This window comes from Rhamphochromis longiceps, linkage group LG4 (assembly GCF_057381845.1).
Source record: "Rhamphochromis longiceps isolate RC_006_pf linkage group LG4, R_longiceps_female_GT1.1, whole genome shotgun sequence".
Taxonomy (NCBI): Eukaryota; Metazoa; Chordata; class Actinopteri; order Cichliformes; family Cichlidae; genus Rhamphochromis; species Rhamphochromis longiceps.
This window is the reverse complement of record NC_140560.1, coordinates 14,266,158-14,293,008: the sequence shown is the minus strand read 5'-3', so window position 1 is coordinate 14,293,008 and position 26,851 is coordinate 14,266,158. Positions and strand designations below refer to the sequence as shown.

The 26,851-nt window shown below is 42.2% G+C and overlaps 1 protein-coding gene and 1 pseudogene across 2 annotated transcripts; one reads left to right on the top strand and one right to left on the bottom strand.

The window, feature by feature from the left end:
* Positions 1–100: 100 nt before the first annotated feature.
* LOC146671226 (GTPase IMAP family member 8) lies at positions 101–7,357 on the bottom strand. The gene is made up of 7 exons (XM_085403409.1): positions 7,103–7,357; positions 6,282–6,880; positions 4,540–5,095; positions 3,812–3,909; positions 3,121–3,252; positions 2,265–2,855; positions 101–2,118 (listed from the first exon to the last, which is right to left on the bottom strand). Exons 2-7 carry the CDS (start codon positions 6,310–6,312, stop codon positions 2,045–2,047), a joined length of 1,482 nt encoding a protein of 493 aa, XP_085259535.1. The 5' UTR covers positions 6,313–6,880; positions 7,103–7,357; the 3' UTR covers positions 101–2,044.
* LOC146671225 (adenylosuccinate lyase-like) lies at positions 7,286–26,698 on the top strand (annotated as a pseudogene). Its single transcript, XR_014911558.1, has 9 exons — positions 7,286–7,293; positions 12,170–12,425; positions 12,513–12,557; positions 12,893–12,973; positions 13,169–13,235; positions 13,315–13,462; positions 16,739–16,919; positions 19,300–19,476; positions 19,652–26,698. The product of XR_014911558.1 is annotated as an adenylosuccinate lyase-like (transcript).
* The last annotated feature ends 153 nt before the right edge of the window (positions 26,699–26,851 follow it).

Genomic DNA, 26,851 nt, shown 5'->3' with positions numbered 1-26,851 from the left:
TATTTTGCTTACTACACTGCCACCTAGTGATGCTATCACCACACTACCAGATCCTCTCAGAGGTAAAACAGTGAGATCTTTTGTCTTCAAAGACAGGATTTGCATTTTTATTGAAATGACAGTTAAATAATAAGACGAAAGCCAAAAATACACAACAATATATCCATATCTTTTATTATCATTGTCTCAGGATGAACAAAGTACTGATGTTGCAATCTCCACATAAAGAGGGACCACAGAAAGGGACGTCACTTTGGCTACAGTAAAGTGGTAGAACTTACACAGTGCAAAAATGCTTCACTAAGAGCCTAAAATGGTACATTATTTTACACTGTTTACTACACTTTTGATATACTGAGGTGGTTTGGGACTCGCGGGACGTCCTCGTATTAAAATGTGAAAGTCATGCGTGTCACACTTAAGTGCTGCCGGTGGCCTATGTGGCTAGATGAAGCACAGAGGTTGCTGAAGCGTTGAGAGGGAGCAGTGCTGCGGTTTCATTTACAGGCTACATCATTTGTAGAAAATTCCATTTTACAGCATGGCAGTGCTATCGGTCACATATTATGTATTTGTTTTTATTTCAGAGGGTGAATTCTATTTTATCCCCTCCTTTTTCTTTTCTTTTTTTTGCAGCTGTAAAGGTAGAAGGATGTGATGTGATACCAAAGAAATCGCTTATTCAAGCAAGAAGAACGAAGTGAGGTTGCCTTCAGCTCTATAGGCACTCATTTTTCCACATGCTATGTCTTAACATGCCTCTGATGGCTATATATATTTATATATATATATGTATGTATTTTTCTTTAAACTACTGATGTTTGATAGCTCAAGGATGTAGAAAAAGTTACAAGGTATTAAGAGCCCTATGAGAGCTTGAGTGGTTCATGAGGTTATGCTGTTTCTGTAGCATGCGAAAGCTTGATGTAGCCTATAGGATACTGCCCTGCTGCTACTGCTGCAGGGTGTGCTCCTGCTGTCTCGCTTTGATGCTGAGGCACGTAGCTGAATCTGCCTTGTCAATACACGCACTGAGTGCATGACCATAAGCAGCCAAGCAGAGCTGGCCCGGGTGCTCCACGGGGATCTGAGGCTGCGCTAAGTTTCGACACAGCCTTCTTTAAACTGTCTTCCCAGCTCCTCTTGAACATGAATGCAGAGGTGTGATAAAAATGACTTGCGCTTTTTAGCTGGTTCTTAAAGACTCACTCCCTTTAAGCTCCCGGTAAACTAAAACAAACACTCGGAGAAAGCCCCAAATTTGGATTAACATGTGACTCACGTCCACATTTAAGCAATCAACATTAATCTGCGTCTCTGTGGCTGTGCCAGATTTTGCCCCTTTTTAAATTAATCCAACTCAGACTCCCTGAGCAGCAGAGACGAATGCATTTTTAACGGAGATCATTTCAGTCTCACTAATGTGAGAGGCAAGCGTTACCTCCTGTTTTTAACATCTGAAGGTTGTGCGTGCACTTCCAGCACACTTTGTCCATGTTTGGATTTGGTATTAAGTAGCTTGCTTTCACTTGAGCTTTTTTCTTTTGCTTGTAAATCCTTTCTGATTCAAACTGATTGACATCAGAGGGAACAATCTTCCAAAACTTGCTAATGACACATGTGATCCCACCCTCAAATCTGACATTGCAGTTTTTTTTGTTTTGTTTTTTTAAACGTGTAGCTTTTTTGGTTTGGATTTTGCCGTTTTTTTGCAACACGTAATACAAAGTTGATCAGTGCGGACGGAATAAAGATTTACAAAGATTAGCAGCAGCTGACTTCTGTGGACATGCTCGCAGGCTCGGCGTGTGTTTTTGAGCTCAGGTCGCTCGAAGCAGGACATCTCTCCTGCTGTTCGGCATGAGGAGCTCGTCTTAAACGTCTCACTCTCCAGACCTACTCATCTGAACCCTTTGTTGTCCCTGAAACTCTTGAGAGTTAGAGAGGGATATCTCAATGAGATTTTAGTTTTATGAGGTGATGTTCATGCCCCGTTAAAAGGCTCACAAGGAGGAAAAAGACTTTTCCCTTTAGTCTGATTGTGTCACTGTAGCTGGCATCCCCGGCAGTCGTCCTCCGGTTCGGTGTTGTCAGAGGAGTAGGAGCTCTCCTCGCTCACTGTCAAATGCAACATCATTTTATTAGTGTGCATAATTTTCATAAGCAGATCAGCTGTGTACATATGTGTTTTTCAACTGCAACACGAGACAAAAGCCACTGAACATTAGCTATCGTTGCAAAATATATAGAAAAAAAGGACTTACACCACTCTGTCTGTATGGGAAGGAAGGCCTTGTCGCCGTTCTCTCTGATCATCTCTTCAATCTTGTCCAGCAGGACCGACACACTCCTGTCTTTGCCAGGCGTCTTACTGTCCAGTACGTGGTAATAGTTCCCACAGTATTCCAACAGTCTCTGCAACTCGCGTCCGCCTCTGAGGATGTGCTCCTCAATGGGCGTGCGTCCCAGCCAGTCACCACAGCTGAACAGCACCATGGTGTGGAGGCACGCGCTGTCGCCAAACAGAGTCTCTATGTGCGCCACAAGCGTTCGCCGCTTCCTGGCGGTGAGGGACGAGACGACGGGGAGGACCAGCAGCAGGGTGTGGGGTCCGGGCCGCAGGAGGGCAGCCCCGCGCTGGGACTCCTGGCGGATTCGCTTAGGGGTTCGCCTCACCGAGAACCAGTCCCAGCCCGGCGTGTCTACAATAGTGACCCGACGACCAGACACGAGCGCCTGCCGCCTGAGGCACAGCTCTGTCTCTTGTCCTGATTCAAAGTAGCGGCGGCCCAGGATGCAGTTCCCCACAGAGCTTTTTCCAACACCCTTCCAACCCAGCAACAGCAACCTCAGTTCTAAACAGAATGACGAGGACAGGATGAGAAATAGAAGAGTAGTCAGATAAACAAAGCGGAGAGAATGAAAACACTCTGAATAAAAAGCAACGCAAGCTCAACAGGAATGAGTAAGCAATTTGCTACAACACCATTTCGTGGGGTGGGGGTGGTTGGGGGGGGGGGTTGTTTTCCCTAGGGTAGAATCGTGACACATGTGAATTCAACTCTCCTTCACCACATGACTCACTCAATTACACACCTCAGCACACACAAACGCTCATACCTCTGGGAGGTCCTCCGATCATCTGCTCCCTCTGTCGAGCGTGCTCCTCCATCCTCATCCTTTCTTCCTCCAGAGCTCTCCGGGCCTGTTCTTCCTCCAGTAAAATCAGCTCATTCACCTCAAAGTACCATCCTGCATGAAAGCACCCATAAATTATTCACCGAACTGTTGTGTGTCAGCTCTTAATACACATTAAATAAACAAGCACGAGTGAGGAGGGGGGAATATTAATGCACATTGCACATCTGGCTCTGTTACGATTATATCCAGGGTTTGAAGCCACATATAAAGCCTTTCAAGCCTTTTCATGGGAAGTCCATGTTTATTTTCAGCAACATCCCAGAATGCTGCTGGCAGAGACCGGTGTTAAATGCACCCGACTGCAGTTCTGACCACAAACATTTGTGGTATTGTGAACAAAATACAACAAAGGAAACTCTGAACAATAAAACGACGGCAGTTCCTTCCTCAAACATAAACACCACAGGATACAGGTGAAATAATCTGTGTCGTCTTTTATTTGTGTCGCTGGCTTCAACATTAATATAAATTCATGAAAAAACAAAACATAAACGTGTTTCATTTCCAGCATTTGAGATGTTTCCCTACTGTTTTTAATTAAAACTAGAATTAAAACGCTTCTCATCTCATGAACTCTACATGGTCTTTACTTTAATAAATCCAGCCAAACCTTGGTTGTCAGTGATCATTTCCTCCACTTTTTCCATCAGCTCGGGTACTTGTGTGTTTTCTTCTGTTTCTTTTCGAGTGTTATCAAAGGCGTGGTACCTGCAGGGGGGAAACCAGCTTTAAAAGGAGCATGACATTCAATTTATTTAGAACTACATAACAACTGCAGCATACAGTTTCCTTTTGCCCTGAAAGAAACTTTCCACAGTTTTCAAAAATGTCAGAATTGTTGTCTTACTGACAGCGTTGCTGTTGGTTGGTGACAAAACTGAACTGAAAATCAGGAACCTTTAGATCTTGGACCTTACATTCACTATAAGCTAAGCAGTCTCTGGTGCTGCCAGTTTGATGTTTAACACCAACTAAGCAATCCAGTGTGAACAGATGCAGACGTTTTAGCATGGCACTCTTCTATGTGGAGAGTTAAAAATCCACCATGAAGTAGTGACTAATCCACCCTGAAGCTTCATACACTCAGTTTTATTGTTATTGAAGCTTGCAGCCAAAGTTGACTGAAATGATACTGCTGGAGATGTTATCAGATTTGCACAACTGTTTTTTCCATAGGCAGCATGTTCAGCGTAAATCAGGTTTGAAGCACAACATCTGCAGCCGTTTCCCTTTGGGTTATCTATCAAACTCCTGCTGCACAGTCTAAACATTGAGTATCTTTTGAGAAACCAGAGGAGACATTGGGAAAAACGGGAAGATAGCAAACTGACGTTATACCTGCTTCCACATCTCTCCACCAGCCATTGCAAGGCCTCTCCAGTGTTTGCTATGTGCTCCTCAATAAAAAAACCCTTGGGCAGCTTGTCTATCCCGGTGAACAGGACCATGGAGTACCTCCAGGTCCCTCCCCCGAGGGCGCCGAGCTGCTCCTCCGCAGCCCTCCGCTCAGTCTCGGTGAAGGGCTGGGTGACCGACACCACCAGAAGGATAGCGTGCGGTCCCGGAGGGCAGAGAATGGCCCCCATGCACGGGCCCTCGCTGTCCAGACTCGGCGGCGGGCGGCGTGGGCTGTCTGACTCGGCCCCCGCGTTGTCGTTGTTGTCAGCTTCGGCGTCGTCGGCTGGGTCGGCCGGGATGGCCCACGGCGGGGTGTCGACCACGGTGACACGGCGGCCGTAGATCTCAGTGTGGCCCACGTTGCTGTGTGTAGTCTCCGTCCCACCATCAAAGACTTCATCTCCCAGGATGGTGTTGGCAGTGGAGGTCTTACCGGACCGTGGACCCCCGAGGAGCAGCAATCTGCGCTCTGGGGGATGGCGGGCCCGGGGCTCTCCTGTTGTAACACAGTGACATCAGAACGCTGCTTCTCTACTGAATTTGAGTACTCAAAGCGCTTTCTTACAACCCACTCACACACACACAAGTGCTTTTTTTTTTTTTTTATAATTGGACATTCTCTCACACACACACACACACACACACACACACACACACACACACACACGTCGTTTCATATGTAAAAGTGAATTTTGCCAAACTGCTTAAAATACTTTTGTAAATTACCTTTTTTTTTCTTAAAGAAATCTACCAGATCATGTGTAATTTTCATTGCAATATTAATCGCATTTAAATTAAAAGGGGATGGCAGTGAAACTTCTGGCGCTGTGATGTCTCTCTCGCGTTCTCGGGAAGTCCGAACTCCCGTGTGAACTTACGAAATACAGACTATCAAGTAAGGACTAGCGTACTCGATTATTGAGAAACAGCCATAATCTGATGGATGCATCAGAGGCAACTCGGGGTTCAGCATCTTGTCCAAAGGTGAAGGAGCCAGGGATCAAACCTAGGTAGAGGTATATACTTTTAACATTCTGTCTGAATAGATTTTGGATCTTAATTTGTTTAAACCCACTATTGAGTCTTCCTACTGTGTTTTGGAGATTGCTGCACCTCTGCATCCTTCACACTGCAATGCAATTCTACATTCCCCCCTTCTTTCCTGGCCTCCCTCCTTCCATTCCCTCTCTGCTCTCATCTTATCTGAGAAGCTTGCTACCTTATATCTCATCTCTTTCCCTGGCTCCTCGTTCATTCGCGTCTCTGTCCCGCTTTGGCTGATCTCCCAGCATCCCTCATCTTTTTATCTGTCCTCAGATTTCAGAAAAACAGAGGCAGACACACCACTCTGTCATGTGAACAAAAACATGACGCACTCTGAGTTTTGATTCTTCTTTTTTTCAAAGGCATCAGAGAAGTATTTGAATATCCAGAAGATGCTCAGAGGAGTGATGCGTGCTCCATGAGGAGGAGGTGGTGGAGGAGAGTATGAGATGCAGTGAGAAGTTTATTGATTAATGATGCTCACTGACTTTCCATGTATGCCACCAATCACAGAAGTTGACACGAGCAACAGTTTCCACCTCCAGCCGACGTTTGAGAAAGGATGCTGCTGTTAAAGTAAAGGTGATGATGTCGAGCTCGCTGTGAGGTGTCTGGCAAAATATTAAAAAGCCACTTACCGGTGTCAGAGGCAGAGGACACAGCAGCCATCTTGTGTGTAGAACCTCTGGCTTCCTCCTCCTCAGCCCCCCTCCTCCGTCTCCGTCTCACCTCCACGGTGCCTTCCTTTTTCGTGCCTCTTCAGAAAGCCACGGATGCGGAGCTCAAATGCTTCCCTGCTCTTGCTTTCACTCTAACCCTCATTCTGCTGCAGTGTAGTCACTCTATCTTCAGTTTCCTGCCCCTGCCTCTCTTCATTTCCTCATACTTAAACCTCTCCCTTCCTTCTTTTTTGTAATCTGTTTTCTTTCACACCCCCTTCACCTCACCGTGGCTCTTCCTAGTCTTTTTCTTTATGGATACATACATATATATATCCCCTCCGCTCCCAGTCCTCCTCCCCTTCCAGTACTCCTTTCTTTTGTCTTCTTTATCTGTCCGAGCTGAGGGAAAAGATTGTGCAATGCAGGAGACTGGAAGCCAAATCCACCCCTTCAGCAGCTGCTCCAATAAGATGTCTGTTCATTTTTTTGAGAGAAAACAGAGGAAGCTGTGCCTCCCACTCGCTTGTATCAGACGGCAGCAGCAGCAGCAGCAGCAGTGTGGCACTGTATGCAGACTGCAGTCAGGTGGACAGACGGAAAGATGGATAGACAGAGAGAGAGAGTCAGTACTTTGTGCTCGGCTTACAGCTGGATGTGCTCCCCAGATGTTGCATCATGCATGAACACAGCTATTCATAATATATATGACGCCTCTAGACATGAGAGTATTGTGCGAGGCAGGAAGGGGGATTTATGCTGCATGAATACATTTAAATGTGATACAAGAAACGGCTTACATAATAAGTAAGAGCTTCTATAAATAGCAGATGACTGTAAGACGCTGTCCGATCGCTTTGGAGTCAAATCTTCGCCTCCTTAGAGTGGATACTGCCTGAAGAATACGACACGTTTAGCAGAAAAGTCATCCTGAATGTCTGAGCTCATCCTTGGCTCCTTACCAGTTGAATTATGTCCGCTATATGGGGAGGTACGTTCAGGGAACCTAGGGAAATCACGGAAGTCAGAAGGTTAAAAAAGAAGAAGCAACATTTGCTGTGTAGATTTTAAAGACGTGGGTGACAGTGCTAATATGACTCCAAACTCTTCGCTGACGTACTCGTGTTTATTGCAGCGATCATAACACGTTTTAAACGTTTTGTTGACGTATTTTCATGTATCGAGGCAAAGTTAGCGCTTCGACGTCCCAGCGTTTTTGAAGTCTGTACAGTCACGTCACACATTAAAAAAAGGACACCTTCCACTTGACCACGTGATCCTACCAGAAGTCGGCTGTTTAAAGGATGGTGATGTTCAAAGCATGAGATTAAAAGTGAACAGAGGACATTCAGACCCTGTTTTTTTTTTAAACAAACAAACAAAAAACAATTATTATAATGTGGAGAGAAGGATTTATCTCCATATCTGTAATCTGGGTCGAAGTAGGCCATAGATGGATGAAGGGGACTGACCTGTCTGGAGCAATAAACACTATAAGGTGAGCTCGTATTTAAGGAAATAAGAAAATGGGTTGGGATTTTCACTTTTTACAGATGGTGAAGTAATTTACTAAGAAATTTAGAGTTTGCTTACTGAAACTGTTGTCACGGTCCGGGTGCGCTGCTGGTAAATTACCACTGAGTTCTATATTCTTCGATGTCCGCCTCTGGGCGGAGCTGTGACCTCCTCACCTGTCCAACTCACCTGGAGCTAATCTGGGGCAATCTACTGAGGGTATTCAAGACCAGTTTTGCTGTCTCTTCGTCAGCTTACCCGGGTAGGTAACAGGCTCTCACGACTCATGTGCGCCCAAATCTATGTACTTACCTTTTCTTCCTTGTGCTACAGCTCTCTGGTTCCGCCACTCGGACACCGGATCACACTCACTGGATTAGTCGCCCAGCTTCACGCTCCCTCTCCCGGCAAAGATTTTCAATAGCGATGGCCAAATGAAGCTATCTGAAGCATTAGAACTTATGTTGAAAACCTGTTCATTACTTGAAGCTTTTCACACACAGTCGTGTTTGGTGACATCTGTTGGCCAAAAATATGAAGAGCCGCTGGAATCTACAGCAATAATGAACTGCTTTCTTATTGATTGCCTACATTACAGAGCTGACAGCTTCTGTTTGATATCATGCGATATCCAAATTATGTTATGTCTATTCTAATAATAACTAATTTTGTATAATATGCTATAACTTCTATAATTATAACTATATGTATCGTCAGTAGCGGTTTTTGATACGGGCGACACGGGCGGTTGCCCGGGGCGGCACCATGGTGGGGGGCGGCATCATGGTGGGGGGCGGCATCACGGGCATCGGCAAAACAAAAAAAAAAAAAAAAAAAAGATTACCCATACTCATGCTGCCCCGATATCATGCCAGCGCATATCGGGAATGTCGAAGACACCGATTGGGTTTCCATCAACCATTTGCTGGGAGTAAGCGCCTGCTGCTTGCTGCACAGGGAGGAGAAGGCAGGGCGGCGGGGGATTCTCTGGCTGGCTGGAGCAGCATCTAATAACCAACTCGCAAAATAAAACAAAATAAAAACAAACCAACAAACATGAAAACACCAGACATTATGATGCAGGCTTATAATTTGCACCGATGTTTTTGGTTTTTTTTTTTCAAAATTCTATACGCAAAAAGTGAGCGCGGTGCGCCTGCTCGCTGCTGAAGTCAAAGTAAACTTTGTTATCTCTGCTCAACCCGTTCGCTCTGCAACTGCTACATACAGTTCAGTATATGGAGAGACGAGACGACGTGGCTCCAGTTACAGCAGTGCAAGTAAACAAACAATAAATATGAGAAGAGTAAGAAAATAAATATACACTTTAGGACCAGGGGTAAAGGGATCAATAACAATTTAAAATTTATAATTTACAGTTTGATGATTTAAAGCAAGGGCGTAGATTTGGCATGGACGGAAGGGACATGTCCCCACCAATAATTTGATCTCTTCGAGTAAAGAAAAACAAACCGGATAAAAAGAAGAAAAAAAACGATCTGTCAACGTTTCATTCACCCAGCGGTGCAGAAAGACTTAAATTACGATCTCTACTGGAGTCCTACCTCATGTGACAAATATGGCCAATGTGATTGGCTGTGCCTTTCAGGGAGCTCTGTTTAGTTTTAGCAGCTGCAAGCCTGCGCTGCGAGGACCTGCAAGGAGGAGAGGAGGATGACAGCAAAAACGAAGAACCTGGATATAAGAAAGTATTTTTCAAAGAAACCTGTAAGTCACTTAAAGTCAAGTTCACTCATAAAATGTGTCCGTCATAATAACGTTACAGGCTATGCTAGGCTTTGGCCCACATCAGTCTAAAATTGTATGTAACAATGAATAACGTGTTTTGGAAACTAACTGCACAACAGTTAGTTTCCAATCCAAGCTCATAAATCCAAGTTCTCTCAGTCTCCCAGAGTAGCATTTCTAATTTTGATTGAAACTGTCAGAGAAAACGGCAGCCTCGAGCAAGCCAGGATATTAGTTTACAGAGGCTGTTAAAATTATATGCCTAACGTTAAAATGTAAAATGCTTAAAGGTAAAATGCTGTATGCCATGTCCACCACGAGAGACTGGACAGTATAGATGTAAAACCAATATGCCAGCAGTTTATCTCAGTTAACGAGAGGAGAAGGCATGTGTTTGGCTCCTTCACATAGTGGACATTGAGTTGTGTGGGGCACCAGTAATCCATGGCTGTTGCTGTAACAGTAGTTCATGTTTAGAATGAAAAATCCCAGCTCACTGATTTGATCGGGGCAATAGTGCCTAAAATGTTGCATAATTTTGCTGCGAGATCTTTTACTTTGTGGTAATCTTAGAGTAGTTTTATAGACAAAAACCACCAGGTCATTCACTGTTCCCTTAGTGCTAATGTATCAGAGATGTTTGTGTACTATAACTGAAGTAATGTTGTTAAAGTCATATTCTTTTATTGTCATGACTGTATTTGAAGCTATTTTTATATGATACCTGATTTATATGGAATATGGCTGAAGTAAACTAAAGTCTAAAATTCTTAGTCATTTGTTTAATAGTAATTTAACATTATATAATTCACACAAAACTATGAATTGTAATTTTAAATGGTTTAAAAGCATGTAGACTAGCATATGTAGGCAAGTATATTTCTCCTTTTTTTAAAAATCAAGAAGCAAAGACAAAAAGGAAAAAAACAAAAACAAAAACAAAAAAAACAGGGCAGGGTTTGGTGGTTGAATCATCCGTCCCCACCAATGCCAAAACCAAATCTACGCCCTCGATTTAAAGTCTCACACACAACCCGTCGAAAGGGGAGGGGGGCCTGCTTCTTCCAAATAGAGCACATTTCATTCATAATGTTGTAAATCCAAGCCCATTATGGATTCGTGATTTGAACCCTGGGTTGTGCGAAATCCCAGAAATAAACCCTAGACAAAGCAAATCTGTGAACTAAGGTCTAGGTCTGTTAGGTTATGTTGTGGTGATCCTCGGGTTAGGGGATGGGTGTTCATACTGGAGTGCAAAATTAAAACCAATGGAAGATGGACAAGAAAAGTTCTGAAGTAAAGTCTGCAACCTTTATAGAGCCCTATCAAGTCTCTTGGTCTTAACATACTGTTAGTATACAATAAAAAGAAATTGTGTATAAGTCAGAAAACATTTGGCAGTTCCAGAGTTGCATTTTATTAAAATAATAACAGAAAAAAAATTAAGGAACCCTGTATATAGCCTATACAACAAACAAAAATATAATGAAAAATCAAAAAATAAAATATATGAAATTGCATTTTTTGTGAGTGATTTAATATTAGATAAATGCAGCTGATAATCACAGATTTTTCACGAGTCTTATATGCTTGGGACAGCGCAACTACTTGCTGCCTTTCCTCTTCCTCCCATACACTGCGGACCTCACGTAGACAGCACATAATGATCAAAACTGGAGAAAAGGCAAGCAGACAGGCGTCTGGGCCAGCTCTGTCCTCGATTGTCTGCCCCACACACACACACACACAAAATTTGGTCTCCAATTTAGTGAGCCTGACCTCCAGAGCTGCAAATATGCAACATGCCTTACAAGTGTTATTACCTAACAAGGCAGAGAAGTAGCAAAAGATCTGACACACTGATCACTGAGGAAAATACAGGAGCAACAAGTGAAGAAGCCACTGGCTCAACAACATAACAAGCTAGCAAATTCAAAAGGACAAAGTGAATGAATACCGTGAATATAATTGCCAGGTGATTCAACGAATTTGACTTTTTGCTGGCAATGTGGACCAAGCTCTCATAACGTGCCAGAATATCTTTTGGAGCGACCTCAGAGCTGTGGCATCACTCGGCATCATTTCATGGACTCGCCATAAACAGCTGTGAGAGCTTGTCAGCTTGGTGCTGAGGCCACAAAGAAGAAGCAGAGCCGTTCCACATAGAGAAGTCTACGAGATCAAAGGCTGACTTGTTGGCAAAAAACTGGATTTAAATGACATGAAATAACACTGAGGTGTTATTTTCGCAGTCTAGTAGGGGCCGGTAATACAACTGAGGCTGTTTGCTATCAGCTTAGCAATGCAAGTCACTGTGTGACTTTTACCCAAACATCCTTTTCATTAACAGAAGAGCCAATACTGCAAATATGTGTATTTATAATAAAACATGTATTTATATAAAACATATTTGCATTTGTAACTGTTGATAAGTATCTTAAAAGTAAAGAACTGTATTATCAAGAGTCAAAAAGCTCCACATAAAAAAGCTTATAAGTAAACTCTGAAAATGAATGAAACCCTGCAGGAAATGGTTCAGAATTCATTCTGTAACTACAAGCACTTTTGTTTTGCCAGCTCTAAACTTTACGAGTTGCTTGTAGGAACTCTTCCTGTTTGTCATCATGTCTCTGTGTTCAATGTTCTCCTCCTCAGGCTCTGGGTCTGCCCATCACTGATGCTCAGATTGCAGAGATGGAGAGCCATGCAGAGGACATTGACTTTGCCGTGGCGGCTGAAGAAGAGCGAAAGCTGAGGCACGATGTCATGGCGCACGTCCACACCTTTGCACACTGCTGCCCCACAGCTGCTCCCATCATCCACCTCGGAGCTACGTCATGCTATGTGGGAGACAATACTGTAAGTAGGACTATTGCATAAATAAACCCAGCAGTGATGAGTTTTGACTCTTTAAAGCTTCTCATGTTTGTCGTTTCTCTTCTTCAGGATCTCATTGCATTGCGTGATGGCTTCAACATCCTCTTGCCTAAGGTGAGACTCACCTGTTTGTCCAGAAATTCTATGAAAACAGTGCAAATGAATATATTAATATCAAACAAGCTTGTCAGCTAGTTTTTTGTTTTTACAGTGAGTCCATTAATATTAAAAAAAAAAAAAAAAAAAAACCTAACAGGACATTTTCAATGAATTCATGAAAAATTATATTTAAAAATTACAGGACATGCATTGCAACATATTGGTTACATTTATTATGCATCTTCACTGCTTCTGGGAGCTAAAGATCAAAGCTGGCTGTTTGTAGCCCACGATGTAAAAATAAGTTTGACACCCTGATTTGCATCATTAAAGGCTTGTTTTTCCTGCAGCTGGCCAGAGTCATCGACCGGCTGGCAAACTTTGCAGAGGAATACGCCGACCTCCCCACGCTCGGCTTTACACACTTCCAGTGAGTCCGACTGCAGCTGCAGTGTTTTCATAGGCCTTCATCAGACTGATGGAGCTGTCTAACTTTGATGTCAAAGGTGCACAAGGTGAGGAAATGTCTACATTTAGTGGTGGTTAAAGAAACTTGGGTCTTGAGCTCAGGATTTTCAAAAAGCTGATGTAACTGAGTCTAAACTTTATACTGTCGTCTGCTGTAGATCTGCACAGACATCCGTCTGCTGGCCAACCTAAAAGAGATAGAGGAACCTTTTAAGGAGCAGATTGGTACGTTCGCTCATTCAAAAGCACTTTTTCACCTGTTAAACTGTGCCTCAGCCTAAAGCTTTGCCCGCTCCTCTTCCAGGTTCCAGTGCTATGCCCTACAAGAGGAACCCCATGCGTGCAGAACGCTGCTGTAGCTTGGCTTGACATCTGATTGCGTTGATGGCCGACCCCCTGCAGACTGCCTCAGTGCAGTGGCTGGAGAGGACACTGGATGATAGCGCCAACAGGTCAGCCAACACAGACACACTTACACTGCTGTGAATTTGGTATGATGCAGTTCTCCTCTGTGAAGTAGATATCACATCAGTGTGGAAGCGTACAATAAATAGTAGTGAACAATGATTCTCAGTTACGAGTGTTGCTTCTGCATCATCAAGGTCTTCTTGTTAAAAAAAATTGAAGACTTGAGAGGAACAAAGAATCCTATAACTGAGAGAACAAAAGCTTAACATTTTCCAATTGTATGGTAGTATGGAAGTAGTCAATTTGTTAGTTAAACATAACGTAAAAATAGCTGAAATATTAAAAAAAGTTGAATAGTTCAATAGTTAAAAAAAAAAAAAAAAAAAAGATAAACCAAGGTGAAACAGTTGTGTGTTCACTGCTAAATTAGTGCTAATATGATTTCCTTGCTCGTTAGTCTCAGTAACTGTGAATCGGTCCGCCGGGGTTTCCGCCCTTGGCCACTGCCCGGAAAACACTGCACCTGAGTCCTAAGGTGCCTCCTGCAGGTGGTGGACCTACAGAAGAGTGGGTCCATTTTTCCTCTTCGGGGTGTGCCCAGCCGGGCCCCATGGGCCAAAGCCCGGTCATGAGACACTTGCCCTCTGGCACCCTCCCCAGGACTGACTCCCAGGTTGGGGCTCCGGTAACCCTACCCTGGGCAGGGTGAACTCTTCCCTATATTTTTCCACTCATTGCCGTCAGCCGGACAAGGGTGGAGTGCCAGGGTCAGGGATGAGTTACTGCCCAAAGTGGAGGAGTTTAAGTATCTTGGGGTCTTGTTCACTAGTGACGGGAGAGGGGAGCAGGAGATTGACAAACGGATTGGTGCTGCAGTGATGTGGGAGCTGTAGCGGTCACATTACCAGCTACCATTTCTAAGGGTGGTTGGTCTCTCCCTTAGAGATAGGGTGAGTAGTGCGGCCATCCAGGAGGGGCTCAGAGAAGAGCCGCTGCTCCTCCACATTGAAAGGAGCCAGTTGAGGTGGTTCGGGCATCTGACTAGGATGCCTCCTGGGCGAGGTGTTCTGGGCATCTCCCACCATGAGGACGCCCTGGGGCAGACCCAGGACACACTGGAGAAATTATCTCTCTGAGCTGCCTAAGAATAAGCTGGAGGAGGTAGCTGTGGAGAGGGAGGTCTGTGTTTCTCTGCTTAGGCTTCTACCCCCATGACCCGGCCCCGGATAAGTGGAAGAAGATTGATGGATGATTTTCCTGTTAGAAGAAGAAGTAGCTTAATTTAACAGGCCTATGGTTTTTGCCCACAGTAGCTTTTATGGAGTGCCACCGTGACTGCCCACTTTTATAGGGACTCTGGTTTTAAAAGTTAACATGGAAATCACATATTGAACATGTTAAAAAAAAAAAAAAAAAAAAAGTTGGCTAAAAGTATTTATATCCTGGGTAATGTTAGATATATATTAGATTACAAGACAATGAGAATATTATATTTTTCATTGTTTCTACCCTATCTGAGCTATTGTGTTGAAGTATGGGGGAATACATACATGACTAATATGAAAGCATTATACTTATTACAGAAGAGAGCACTTCGAATTATGCATAATGTTAAATATAGAGAACACTAATAATTTGTTTATAAAATCGAAATTGTTAAAACTAGAAGACAGTGAAATTACAGACTTTAACTATTATGTTTAGGGCAAAAAATAAACACTACCTCTTAAGTTAAAGTTTATTTGTATTGTGTTCAGAAAATGGGGACGGCAGAAGGAAGTTTTATTTTAAGCACCGGTTTGCTTGAACCACACAAAGGCAAATGTGTCCAACAGTCATAGGAATTCTCTCAGTGATCATCTTAAGTGTTGTATAAATGTTTCTCAATTTAAAATCTGCTATAAGAATAAAATGATAAACCAATATGAAGAAGTTGAAAAGAATAGAATTTAATTGTAGAAAAATGATCCTTTTAGTTTGATATTTAGTGGTATTGCTCATTGTTGAGTATATTGTTCTGTTTGCTTTGTTTTGTTATGTGCAGAAAATTGTCATAGTGTAATTTTGGTTGCCTACTTGTATTATCACAGATAGGGGGCAGGTATCAATAAGAATTTATTCTTCTTCCTGCTCCTTTTCATGCATGGAAACAGTGTTACTTTAATTGAAAGGAAGGTTGTGTATGGGAATGCATTACTGCTGTACCATGTGTGAAACAAAAAAAAAAAACAAAAAAAAAAACAAAAAAAAAAAAAGTGGATTTCTCCTTCATATTTTCCACTGACACTTCAGGAAATCTTCCAGAGTTTTAGGCTTTGAACCAAGCCAAATAGCTAAGACACAAATCATGGCCATAAAGCAACAAAAGAGAAAACCTAAAGGGAAAAAAGAAAATAAATCAACAGTAAAAGACTATGGCTGTATCCCAATTCAGGGTCTGCAGCCTTAAAGTACGTATTTCAAGGCCGATTACGTCACAGCGGCGCGCCGAAGGCTGTCCCAATTAAAAGGCTGCTCGAAATGCGGCCCTGAAATGAGTCCTTCATTTCCCTGAATTTTAAGGCTGTGGCAGTGTAGACTTCGTGGCCCAACATATCCCAGAATGCATAGCACGGCGATGGGTGTGGATAAATTTGCAGAAAAAAAAAAAAACAAACTGCGGATGAGGGGCGGCCAAAGAGTACACTTTAAGTACTGAATATTATATACCTTATGTGCAAATGTTTAATAACGAAGAACATTAAACATTACTGTTGGCCACATGTCAGCAAAGTTATGTGACATTAGTGACGTTTGTACTAACTTGGTTTTAAAGCCTTTAAAATATACGCCGTTCAATAGCTGAGCTTAATCTTACAGAGAATGATCAAAGCTCATGTAGAAACAAATAAACAAATGAACAAAAGATTCTCCTTCATTTCTGTCAAACAAAGCTATGACACGTTTCCAGTGGTTCGTATCATGGTTGCTAGGCAACCTGAGCAGCGCAACAGAGGCTTTTTTTTTTTTTTTACTTTATTGACAAACAACAGTATCAGCGCAAAGGAGGCTAGACCGTCCCATTACACAAGCCTCGCACTTCCGGCCTTAGCGGTCTTTGAGTACGCGGCCCTTGAGGATGGTTGAGGCTGCGTACTTTAAGGCTGCAGACCCTGAATTGGGATACAGCCCATGTACATAATTGCGTTAATGGTTAAAGAACTACACATCCTACAATGCATTGCACATTGTTACCCAGGATTCAGTGGTTGAGTAAAAAGCTGTTATTGTGATTACTGATGGTTTTTTTTCCCTCTCTTCTCTGCCTTGCTCCTGTGCAGGAGGATCTCCCTGCCCGAGTCCTTCCTGACAGCAGACATCGTCCTCAGCACGCTGCAGAACATCACAGAGGGTCTTGTGGTCTACCCCAAAGTCATTGAGAGACACATCTGCAATGAGCTGCCCTTCATGGCCACAGAGAACATTATTATGGCGATAGTGAAGGCAGGAGGCAACAGACAGGTAGGAGAGAATACCCTGTGAGTCAGAATGGACACAATAATTTGAACATAACTGGATGAATGCATTTTTGCTTAATCAGGAGAGATGGTTTACTGGGCAGAAGATGCCAGTGGTAACCAGAAATTCAGATGACTGAAATGAGATCATCTTACTGACTAGTAACCAGTGTTTTGACCATTTACATGAAGAAGCTAATTACCAATAACCAGACCTGACATGGAGACCCAACAACATGGCTGTTAAAGTCAGCTCCACCTTAATGTTTCTGTTTTTTCCTGTGTCTCTGTTAGGTTTTGTATTGTTCATTGTCATTTATGCTTAGAAATATTTAACCATATATGCTTAAAGGTATATAATCAATTGTGTAGTGATAGGACTGATCTTTAGCAGGCTGTAAAGGCTTGGTGTGTATTCCACACTAGAATGCACACCCACAGTCTAGGAACATCAGAGAGGTCCTATCTTCTTTGTTGATATATGGTATAGCAAACACACGTATATCTCTTTAAGTATAAGAGCCTTTTGTTTAGATAGATCTGCTAGACGCCTGGCACCAGCTTTGGGGAGTCTTCACAGGGTCACATCTTGACCTCACACAAATCACACACACAGGCAAAGTACTCTTTGCCTGTGTTAATGAACCTATGCATATTCATGTAACCTCAATAAAAGGGTAGTGTTACGGGAGAACGGACGAGAGCAACTGGGGTCAAGCGAAGGAACGGCGCCTGTCCGGTCTCTCCCGTGCACGAGAAACATGAAGAACTTTGCCTACCCGTGTCTTGCTTTGCTGTGTAATTATATTGTCTTCAACGTTCCAGCGGATAGGTTCAAGCTACAAACCTATCAGCAGGGCCGGCCCGTGGCATAGGCCGTATAGGCAAATGCTAAGGGCGCCGTCCATCAGGGGGCGCCACGCCAGTGCCACAAATGTTGAAAAAAATAAAATAAAATAAGTTGGTACTATTATTTCTAAATACAAAAAATAATCCCACATTAATTAAAATGCAAAGTAAAGCTTATTTAATAGAAATATTATTTGTTACAACATTACGCCCCCCCCTCCCCGCACGGTGCGCCCCCTCCCTTCCCGTATCATGGTTCCTTTTGGACGTCACCACATCAAAAAGTCAACACAAGATGTCAAAACGGCCAAAACTGTCAGGTGCCCAGGGAAGAAAAAAGAGAAAAGAAGAGGAGAAACGAGAAAAAGACAGAGGTAGGTAACGTTAGCCTACATGAAATTTGTCTGAATGTGATAGTAACCTAAATTTTTAGCATTAAGCTAATGTTACATGATTCGCTAATTGCTAATCAATAAATAGCTAGTTAACTGTTTTAATGTCAGTTAATATTGTGGAGGGGGCTAAATTGTTATGGAAAATAATAATGTAACGTTAGGTAATTACAGTACTCCCACCTTTCCCACCATTCCTCATTTGTATTCATCTTTTAAGCAGGTGTTTTTTGTTTACATTGTTATTGCCTTCTGGTTAGCTAACGTTTACCCTGCAGGTAATAGTCACTTTTCCACCCCTGTATATATTATAGTTGTAAGCCTAGTTGTTAAAGTGCACATCATTAATGTTAATTAAGCAATATCACATGAGAGGGAATGCTGTTTTTTAATATGAGCACTGCTGTGATTCGGTCAAAGATAATCATAACATAACATTCTCATATGATATTATACTGTTACTTTGCATTCTGCTATTCAGCATTTCACTGTAATGACGACAATAAATTGAATCTAATCTAATTTGCATATCAGTTAACATCATACATATATCTCTTTGGTTTTTCATTTATATTATATAATTTCATTTTATTCCTGGAATCATATGTTTTTATTATTAGACTTTAATACTCAGTGGTGTCACATACTCCTCTCTTCAGATGCACTGTTGAAGTTTCTAAATCCCACCCCTGGGCCATCTACCACATCTACCGCTGCTGCCTCCACTTCAGCAGCACAACCCACCAGTGATGCAGCTTTAGCAGCACAACCCAGCCATGATGCAGCAGCATCAAGCGGTCTTCCTGTTGCCTCCACCTCAGCAGCACAACCCACCAGTTTTGCAGCAGCAGCAGCAGCATCAAGCGGTGTTATTGTATTTCATATATTCATTTTTTAATTTTTTGTATTCATTTATTTATTCATATATTTTTTTATCTTGTTAATTATTCTGATTGTGAATTTGCTTTCTTTAAGTAAAAAAAAAAAAAAAAAAAAAAAAAAAAAAAAAAAAGGTCAAAGACAAAACTATTCGGTTTCTTGTGAGTACATACACTACACTGCCGATGTAGGGGGGCGCCACCTAAAATCTTGCCTAGGGCGCCAGATTGGTTAGGGCCGGGCCTGCCTATCAGTCTCCTTCAGGAGTGCCATGAGAAAATCTGTGTTCTCTCCCAAGAGTCAGCAGCTGTGGTTAAACAGGAAGGTGGAGACAATGACCTGCTGGCCAGAATCCAGCGAGACCCCTACTTTGCACCCATTCTAGGGCAGCTGGATGCTTTGCTGGACCCCAAGACCTTTATTGGGCGTGCTCCACAACAGGTACAGCATGAACAGCCTTATTTTTGTTCAGTCTGACCACAGATGAATGTTTTCATCTAAGCCACAGCTCCCCTATTACTGCAGCTGTGCCTGCTGCCCCGGTTGGCGACGGTGACGACTGTTAAGAAACTAATGGTGTAAAATGTATTTTCTTCTTCCTGCTCCTCTCCTCCAGGTGTCAAAATTCCTGGCTGAAGAAGTACGCCCCCTACTGGAGCCATTACAGCGCTGAATTGACAGCCTCTGTGTAACATGAGGCTGATATGGTGCTTTGAACATATATATGCTTTTGGCTGGGTGAAAAAAAAATAAAAATAAATTATGCTATGTCTATTGTAAAGTCAGTCCCTTCATTCACATCATTATATTGGTTTGCAATTATCTTAGTAATATAATTCATGAATGTCTTCACTTAAACCTAACACTGATGTTATGAAGCGTGCACATAACAGCATTGTGTGGTTTTTCAAAAATTGTTTCTTTAATATTAATTATGTTTCTCTTACTTTGAGTTACCTGGTTTGGGGAGGTGGCTGTTTTCTGTCTGGGCAAAAGGTGTTGCCAAGGGCTGAGGACTTTGTAAACACCTGTTCAGCAGGACCAACCAAGTGCTTGTGAGAAACTGGGGTGTTTTGTGTTTACTTACGTTATTCTGTGCTTAGTTAGTATTGGTGTTTGTTTATGTTTCTCCCTATTGTGTGTAAATGGTTTGGCCAAACCACTATAAAAGCTACCCTCCTGTCTTTGTGTTTAGGTCCGTTTGTGACTGAAGTTGTGTGATTACGTTTCTGTAAATTACTTTTTGTAGAGTTACATTTAGTTAACCTCTTATGGGCCAGGGGTCTGTTCTTCATACCTCGCTTACTACATCCAAGATCAAATCATCGCGCCAACTTTGAGCTTGCTATTCCGGTTCTCCGAACACACCTGTTGTTGACGATTAGTATAGCTGGATGAAGTAATGTGAGATCACTGGGTGGCTTAAAAGTGGCTACGCATCGATAGTAGAAACATTGATCGGCAACCCTTTGATTGGTCGGCAAAAATGTCGAAGGAGCGCGCTCAGTATTTTTCGGCAGCAGAGCAAGAACTCTTGATTGAGGGATTTCAGGAGTTTCAGAGTTCAATTAAAACGCAAGGGAACACTGCAAAGGCTGCAAAAGCAAGGAGAGAGGGCTGGCAGAAAGTTGCTGACAAATTAAACTCTTAATTTATTATATTACATTATGTCATATTATATTACATTATATCCTCTTTCACATTAGAGCCACAACAGGACCCACTAGAACATGGGAACAAGTAAAAGTGAAATATAAGAATATTCTACAGAATGGTAATATTTATCACTTATATTGCTTTTAGTCTCTTGAAAAGAGACCCTGAAATAATCTGTTTGTTTGTTTATAACAGCAACCAAGAAAAGGGCAGAGCAAAAAAAAGACAGGTGGTGGTCCTGCACCCCCTCGTCAACAAGTTGGTTAAGTAAATAATACCCTCACGGGAATATCGATATCTCTCTATGAGCACACTGTCGCGCTGAGCTAAAGGATCCTGTCTATCCCGCAATGTACGCTGAATTCTGAAAACTCTCCTTATCAATCTTGCACCTTCCGCAATGGGTGGCTCGCGTAAACGGACAGGACATGGCTGCGACAGACTTCCCAAATCCACCTTCGCTTTTATAGCCGTGGTCTCTCATCTTGATTACACGAAGTAATTTACTATTACTACTCTAAAATATGAATTACATCTGAAATAATCAAATACATGTACTATTAATCATTCTATTACATTTCCCTTTTTTTAGGAAATGACCTGTATGTATCTGTATGAAATCAATAAAAGAATCAAATACTGCATTATCTTTAGTTACATTGATAATATTTATTTATGGAAAAACAGTGGAAAAATATCGCTGTTGCTTTCGTATAAATGAAGCGGACATACCCGAGTGGCCGCGATCTAATCCTGTTTACATAAAGTAAACCTGCTCCCGAGCAAGTTTACGCTTACGGCTTTGTTGCTATGGCAGCAAGTCTTGGATCGCTTCGGGGAACCGAACGATCCAAGATCACGCGAAATCGTCAACAATCAGATCCAGCTAAATTACTTAGCGAGGTACGAAGAACGCACCCCTGCTAATTATATTTTAAACTTCGTCTTTTTAAACTTTTTGGGGAGTTTTCCAGTCACCCAAGAGTTACGAGGCGCAGAATCATCGACAATGATAACCACATCCCCAGGAATGAAGTTCCGTCCGATTCTCTGCCACTTCTGACACTCCAAAAATCACCAAAGAAGCTGGAGAAGATATCGCTGTGAGAGCTGTGGTGACCCTCTTTGAGCCTGTACTCTCCATACATGTCATACAGTTTCCCTTTTCTCCTTATCTGAGAGGACCTCATAGGCTGCCCCCAAATCTGCAAACTTGTCCAGGGCTTGCGGGTCGTCTTGGTTTCTGTCGGGGTGTAACTGCAAAGCCAGCTTTCTGTAGGCCTTCTTGATGTCCCTGATTAATGCACTCTTGTATTCATTTGCATCAACAGCATTAACTAAAACGGCCATTTTAATCTCTGGATCATTTAAAGAGATCTTTCCAAAATCAAGGTTCACTGGCCAATTAATTTCTGGTTCAGCAAGAAACTTTGGCCCTGACAACCAGGAATCATCCTTGACAAACTTCTGTTTAAGGCTGTGAGGTTCTTTTCATTTGGAAGGAAAGATAAGCGCAGACAGAGTCCGGAGAGGTGTCCAAAAAGTGATTTATTAAACACACACTTATTATACAGTGTGGGGAGCCGGTCCTCTCCTCTCTGCCCCGTTACAGAAAGCTTTATAGCCATTATGACGTCAGGAGAATTCCTGGACCTCCTCAGCACAACAACACTCTCCCAGGCTTGAAACCAAATGTTTCCCATCATCGGTATCTGGGAACATAACCAATTGTGTAGACGAATGTGCAGTTTTGTGAGATTGTAGGTCCAAGCCAACAAAAGTTGACTGTCCTCAACTGACTTCGGCCTGCCTGGACCTGCAGGTCCGCTGGTGCTATTTGCATGATAGAGTATTATATCTAAAAGGTGTTTTATTCTGCGTGCTCTGGCAGATTTACTAAATGATAAATGATACATGATAATATTGATAATAAACTGATGATAAGTGATGCAGACTAATGAAGTACTGATGAAATAATGACAGTGCATATGAATGCTTGCTGTTCTACAGCCTTCCTATTATTTGGCATTTTTACCTGATTGCACCTAAAAGGTAAACCAATGTTGTAATGACCATCAACCAACTTAACAGAGTCCATCACTGACTTCATAAACTGCTGATCTTCTCTAGACAAAGCAAACTGCTCCTCCTGAATACATTCTGGAAAATCAGCCTTTATTTGACGTTCCCACAGCTCATCCAATCTTGCCACGGAAATCCTATTGACACTCACATCAAAAATGTCAGTCTTACGATCCTCTCTGAGAGGACCAGCATAGTTTTTACTGCATAGGGACCTCCATCCTGACTTCTAACAACATCCCATGGCTCTAAAGCCTTGGGCACATTGGTCCTGATCAACAGGTCTACCCCAGAATTTATCTCCAGTATCTTAATATAGCGCAAATGTGGCCATCTATCGAGATCTTCCTGTCGGGGAATATTACATTGATGAACAGGCATGCTTTTCTGAGTAAATAAGTCAGGCAAGTCACAGTAGTGATCTAAATCCAAACCAGCTACTTCCAAATCTGAAACAACATAACTACTGACCATTTTCTCCTGACCCATTGTCCGCAAAAGAACGCCAGTTTTCCTTCCTGAAAGATTCAGCCTATTCATGAGCCCTTCATTACAAAATGAAGCTGAACTCCCAGGATCTAGAAAAGCATAGGTTATCAGTGACTGATTACCTTTCTTGGCCTTCACTAACTGGTATTATGGACAGAGCACTATTTTGCTCACCAGCCCCAGTAACGCCACTGCTTTGCGCAGCACATGAAGGACCTTCATCTGGTGGTTCTCCCCCTCCTACAGTTTGCACTGAAACACTTTCCCTCTGCTTGGAGTGGATATGTAAGAGTGTGGGGTGTTTCTGTTTACAGACTTTACACAAGAGACGTTTCCTACAGTCCTTGCTTCTGTGCCCAATGCGCAGACAACCATAACACACACCATTCTCTTTCAAAAAAGATAATCTTTCACAGTGCAACTTTCTTTCAAACAAAGGACACAAATCCAACATATGCCGTGCTCCACAAAACAAGCAGACCTTGGTCACAACTGAACCACTCTCTCGCCTCAATGCTGGCTCAATCTTCCCTTCCACCTTGGCCACTGTAGTAGCAAAACTACTCCGCTTAGCCTTAGGGTAAAACTGAGACTTAACATTCCTCGCCTCTTTTCTGATGGCTGGAGGATCCTGTATATCTCTAAACAATGGGTCACTTGCGATCTTAACTTGCCTTTCGACAAACTCAACAACATCGCAAAAAACCACTTTACGTTGAATCCTCTCCTGCAGATTGCACACAACATTCCTCCACTTATCCCTGAGCTTATAAGGCAACTTTTTATAACTGCTTGCATATTAGTTGAAGTTGAATTCTATTCTATTAGCAGAGACATCCAACTCATGCAAGGACTCAACGTCTCCCATTGCATTAATAAAAACCCATATCCCTGCAAAGCCTTCACATCATCAGATTTTATAGGTGGCCATTTATTGACCCTTTCAATGTAGGCAGCAGCAATTTTCAGCGAATTGCCAAAGTTTTCCTGGAGCAAAGATTTAGCTTTAGCATATCCATACTCAACAGGCATATACTGACAGCTTCTGACCATTTCTCTTGGATGGCCTCTAGTATATTGCTTGAGAAAATATAAACAATCCTTAGCACTGTGAGCTTGACTCTCCACCATGTGCTCAAACGCTCTCATAAATGTTTGATATTGCAAAGGATCACCATCAAAGAATTGAATGTCACGCCTTGGTAGCAAAAACAGACAGCTGCTCAGCCAATAAAGTTGTAATTTCATTTTGTTTCTTCAAAACTGTGACTAGATGATCATGACCCTCACCACCTTGCACTGTATGTGTAAGAGGTTTTGATTGTGCGTGAGACTGCGACATCATCCGATTAGTTGAAACTGCACCTGGAAATACTTGATGTAACTCCATCTCTGACTTTTCCAACAAAACGACCTTAGGCTGAGAAATATTTTTTAACCTTGGGCCTTACATCCAATACATGCGCTTGATGATCACTTGCATCAACACCCTGATATGGCTGCTCTGGTAACACAGGTTTGAACGTAGGAGCGTTAGGATTTAAAATGCCTAAACTCCTGTTCTCGTTCTAAATACGAATTCATTCCATCAGATTTACCATTAACAGCACTTGAGACTCGGGACATTTCAGAAGCTTTTAAAACATTCACCTTTGCTGCTGAGGCTGCTATTTCAGTTTCTAAGTCAAGAAGCTCCTTTCTTTTCTTAAGCTGCATTTCTTGTTCTTCCAAAGCATGCTTTTCTTTCAACAACCTCTGTCGAACAAGAAGGGCAGCCATGTCAGCTTCTGCCATTATGCGTGCTGACAAGGCAGATGAAACCATTGAGCCACTGAGTGATGATTTACTTTTCCTACAACTTCTGGTTCCAACATTAGAGATGCTTTCACTTGGATTAACATCATCTATCACAGCACCTTTACCAACATTCCCGGCGTGCCTAGAAGCACCAGAACCATTTCCAGCAGGTAATACATCAGAAGACTCAACACCAGGTGGATTTATATGTGGCAAATCAAGCTCAGACACCTGATTTTTACTCTGAGGGTTTCCCTTTGCATCATGAAGCCATTTCTTTATCTCTCCCATAAACTCAGTATTATGTGCTCGCACACTTATAAACCAAGCAGTTTGTTTTTCTTGAGGAAGCAAAGGAAGCAAGGTTTCATGCAGACGAGTTGCCTCATTAAGCAACACAGACAAATTCTCTAACTGAGCCTGAACAGTGGAAACGTTATCCTCAGATTGCTTTAATTCTTTAATAATCTTTATGACCTTTTTAATTTTATTAATCTTAGTGTGACGTTCTGTTTGAAGCCTTTCAATCTGATTCTCCAAAGCCTTAGTAGTTGGTTTCGGCTGTCTTTTCTTTCCATCCACATCACCACATTGTATTAATTGGTGTGTCTCCATTTTTTTTCAAAACAATACAAAATCCAAATGCTGAACTGCACCTATGCCACACAGCTTCATTCCAACACATCAACTTGATGACATTCCCTTCAATAAACCTTGGACACACAATTAACAGGAGCAATATCCCCCACTATCTGCCTATTAAACCTAACTAACTCAACCTAGTCTTCCGTACATACTAGCGGTGGGTATTTATGTACCTCCATACCGTCAGCTGTGAGGAAGACAAACTGTCTTAAACACAAACTGCGGCGGTACTCCCAAGCCAATGGCTTCAGCCGCCTGATGCACAATAACTAGAAAGTAAATCAGTACAACGCCTTGTGCAGCTGTACTGCTGAAACCTAACAGGGGAATAAGACTCCTGAAAGAAATCTGTTTTGTGTAGCCAAAGGCTTAATCTAAAAGCTGCGTGGACAAAGGCAACAGCAAATTATAAAACTCTCATCAATAAAACTCATCTATATATAAATAATCCAATAAAACCTACAAACTTTTCTGTTGACAATTTGTTGCGGCTCCTCCAACCTATGGCCGCGGCAGGCTAAACATGAGGACACAGATGACGCGCAACAATAAACACATAAAATACACTTCTGTACCATTTGCTCCTTTTATTCCACATGCAACTGTCCAATATACAAATCATTGCCTGGGATTAACTATTAAACAAATGCACAGACTGCACAAACAAATAACTGCAACTCACCAATAACTGCACTAACTACTATGCCAAATTACAACTTGGTCTATGGCATCAATTAGTGCACAAATATACAAAAACCATCAAGTTACAGTTAAAATACATCAAAACAATTCAAGCTGCGGTGAACAGAAAGTTTTGCCTCATGCTCACCCTACCTTTCTGCTCATCAACATCAGGTGCTGTGAACAGGTGAGTGCAACCACATTTATCATCTACCACACCCATGAGACACGCCCCACACCCGTGCACCAATACAGTGAGTCCATTTAAACCAACCCACTTAGTCAAAAAAGGAACAACTCATATGGCTCCTACAAAATAAATAAATAAATATATATATATATATATATATATATATACACACACAGAAACAGTTTTCACAGCTCGTACATTTTCCTTTTTACACATGTATGTAAGCATTGAGCCAAATGTAATAATGCCAACATATTAAATGAACAATATTTGTCT

Excerpts from the sequence above, each read along its gene's own strand:
- LOC146671226 (XM_085403409.1), bottom strand. The coding sequence starts at position 6,312 with ATGGCTGCTGTGTCCTCTGCCTCTGACACCG. Across the intron at positions 3,910-4,539 it reads GTGGAGAGATGTGGAAGCAG|GTACCACGCCTTTGATAACA; the intron begins GTATAACGTCAG and ends TCCCCCCTGCAG. Across the intron at positions 2,119-2,264 it reads TCCCATACAGACAGAGTGGT|TGAGCGAGGAGAGCTCCTAC; the intron begins GTAAGTCCTTTT and ends TGCATTTGACAG.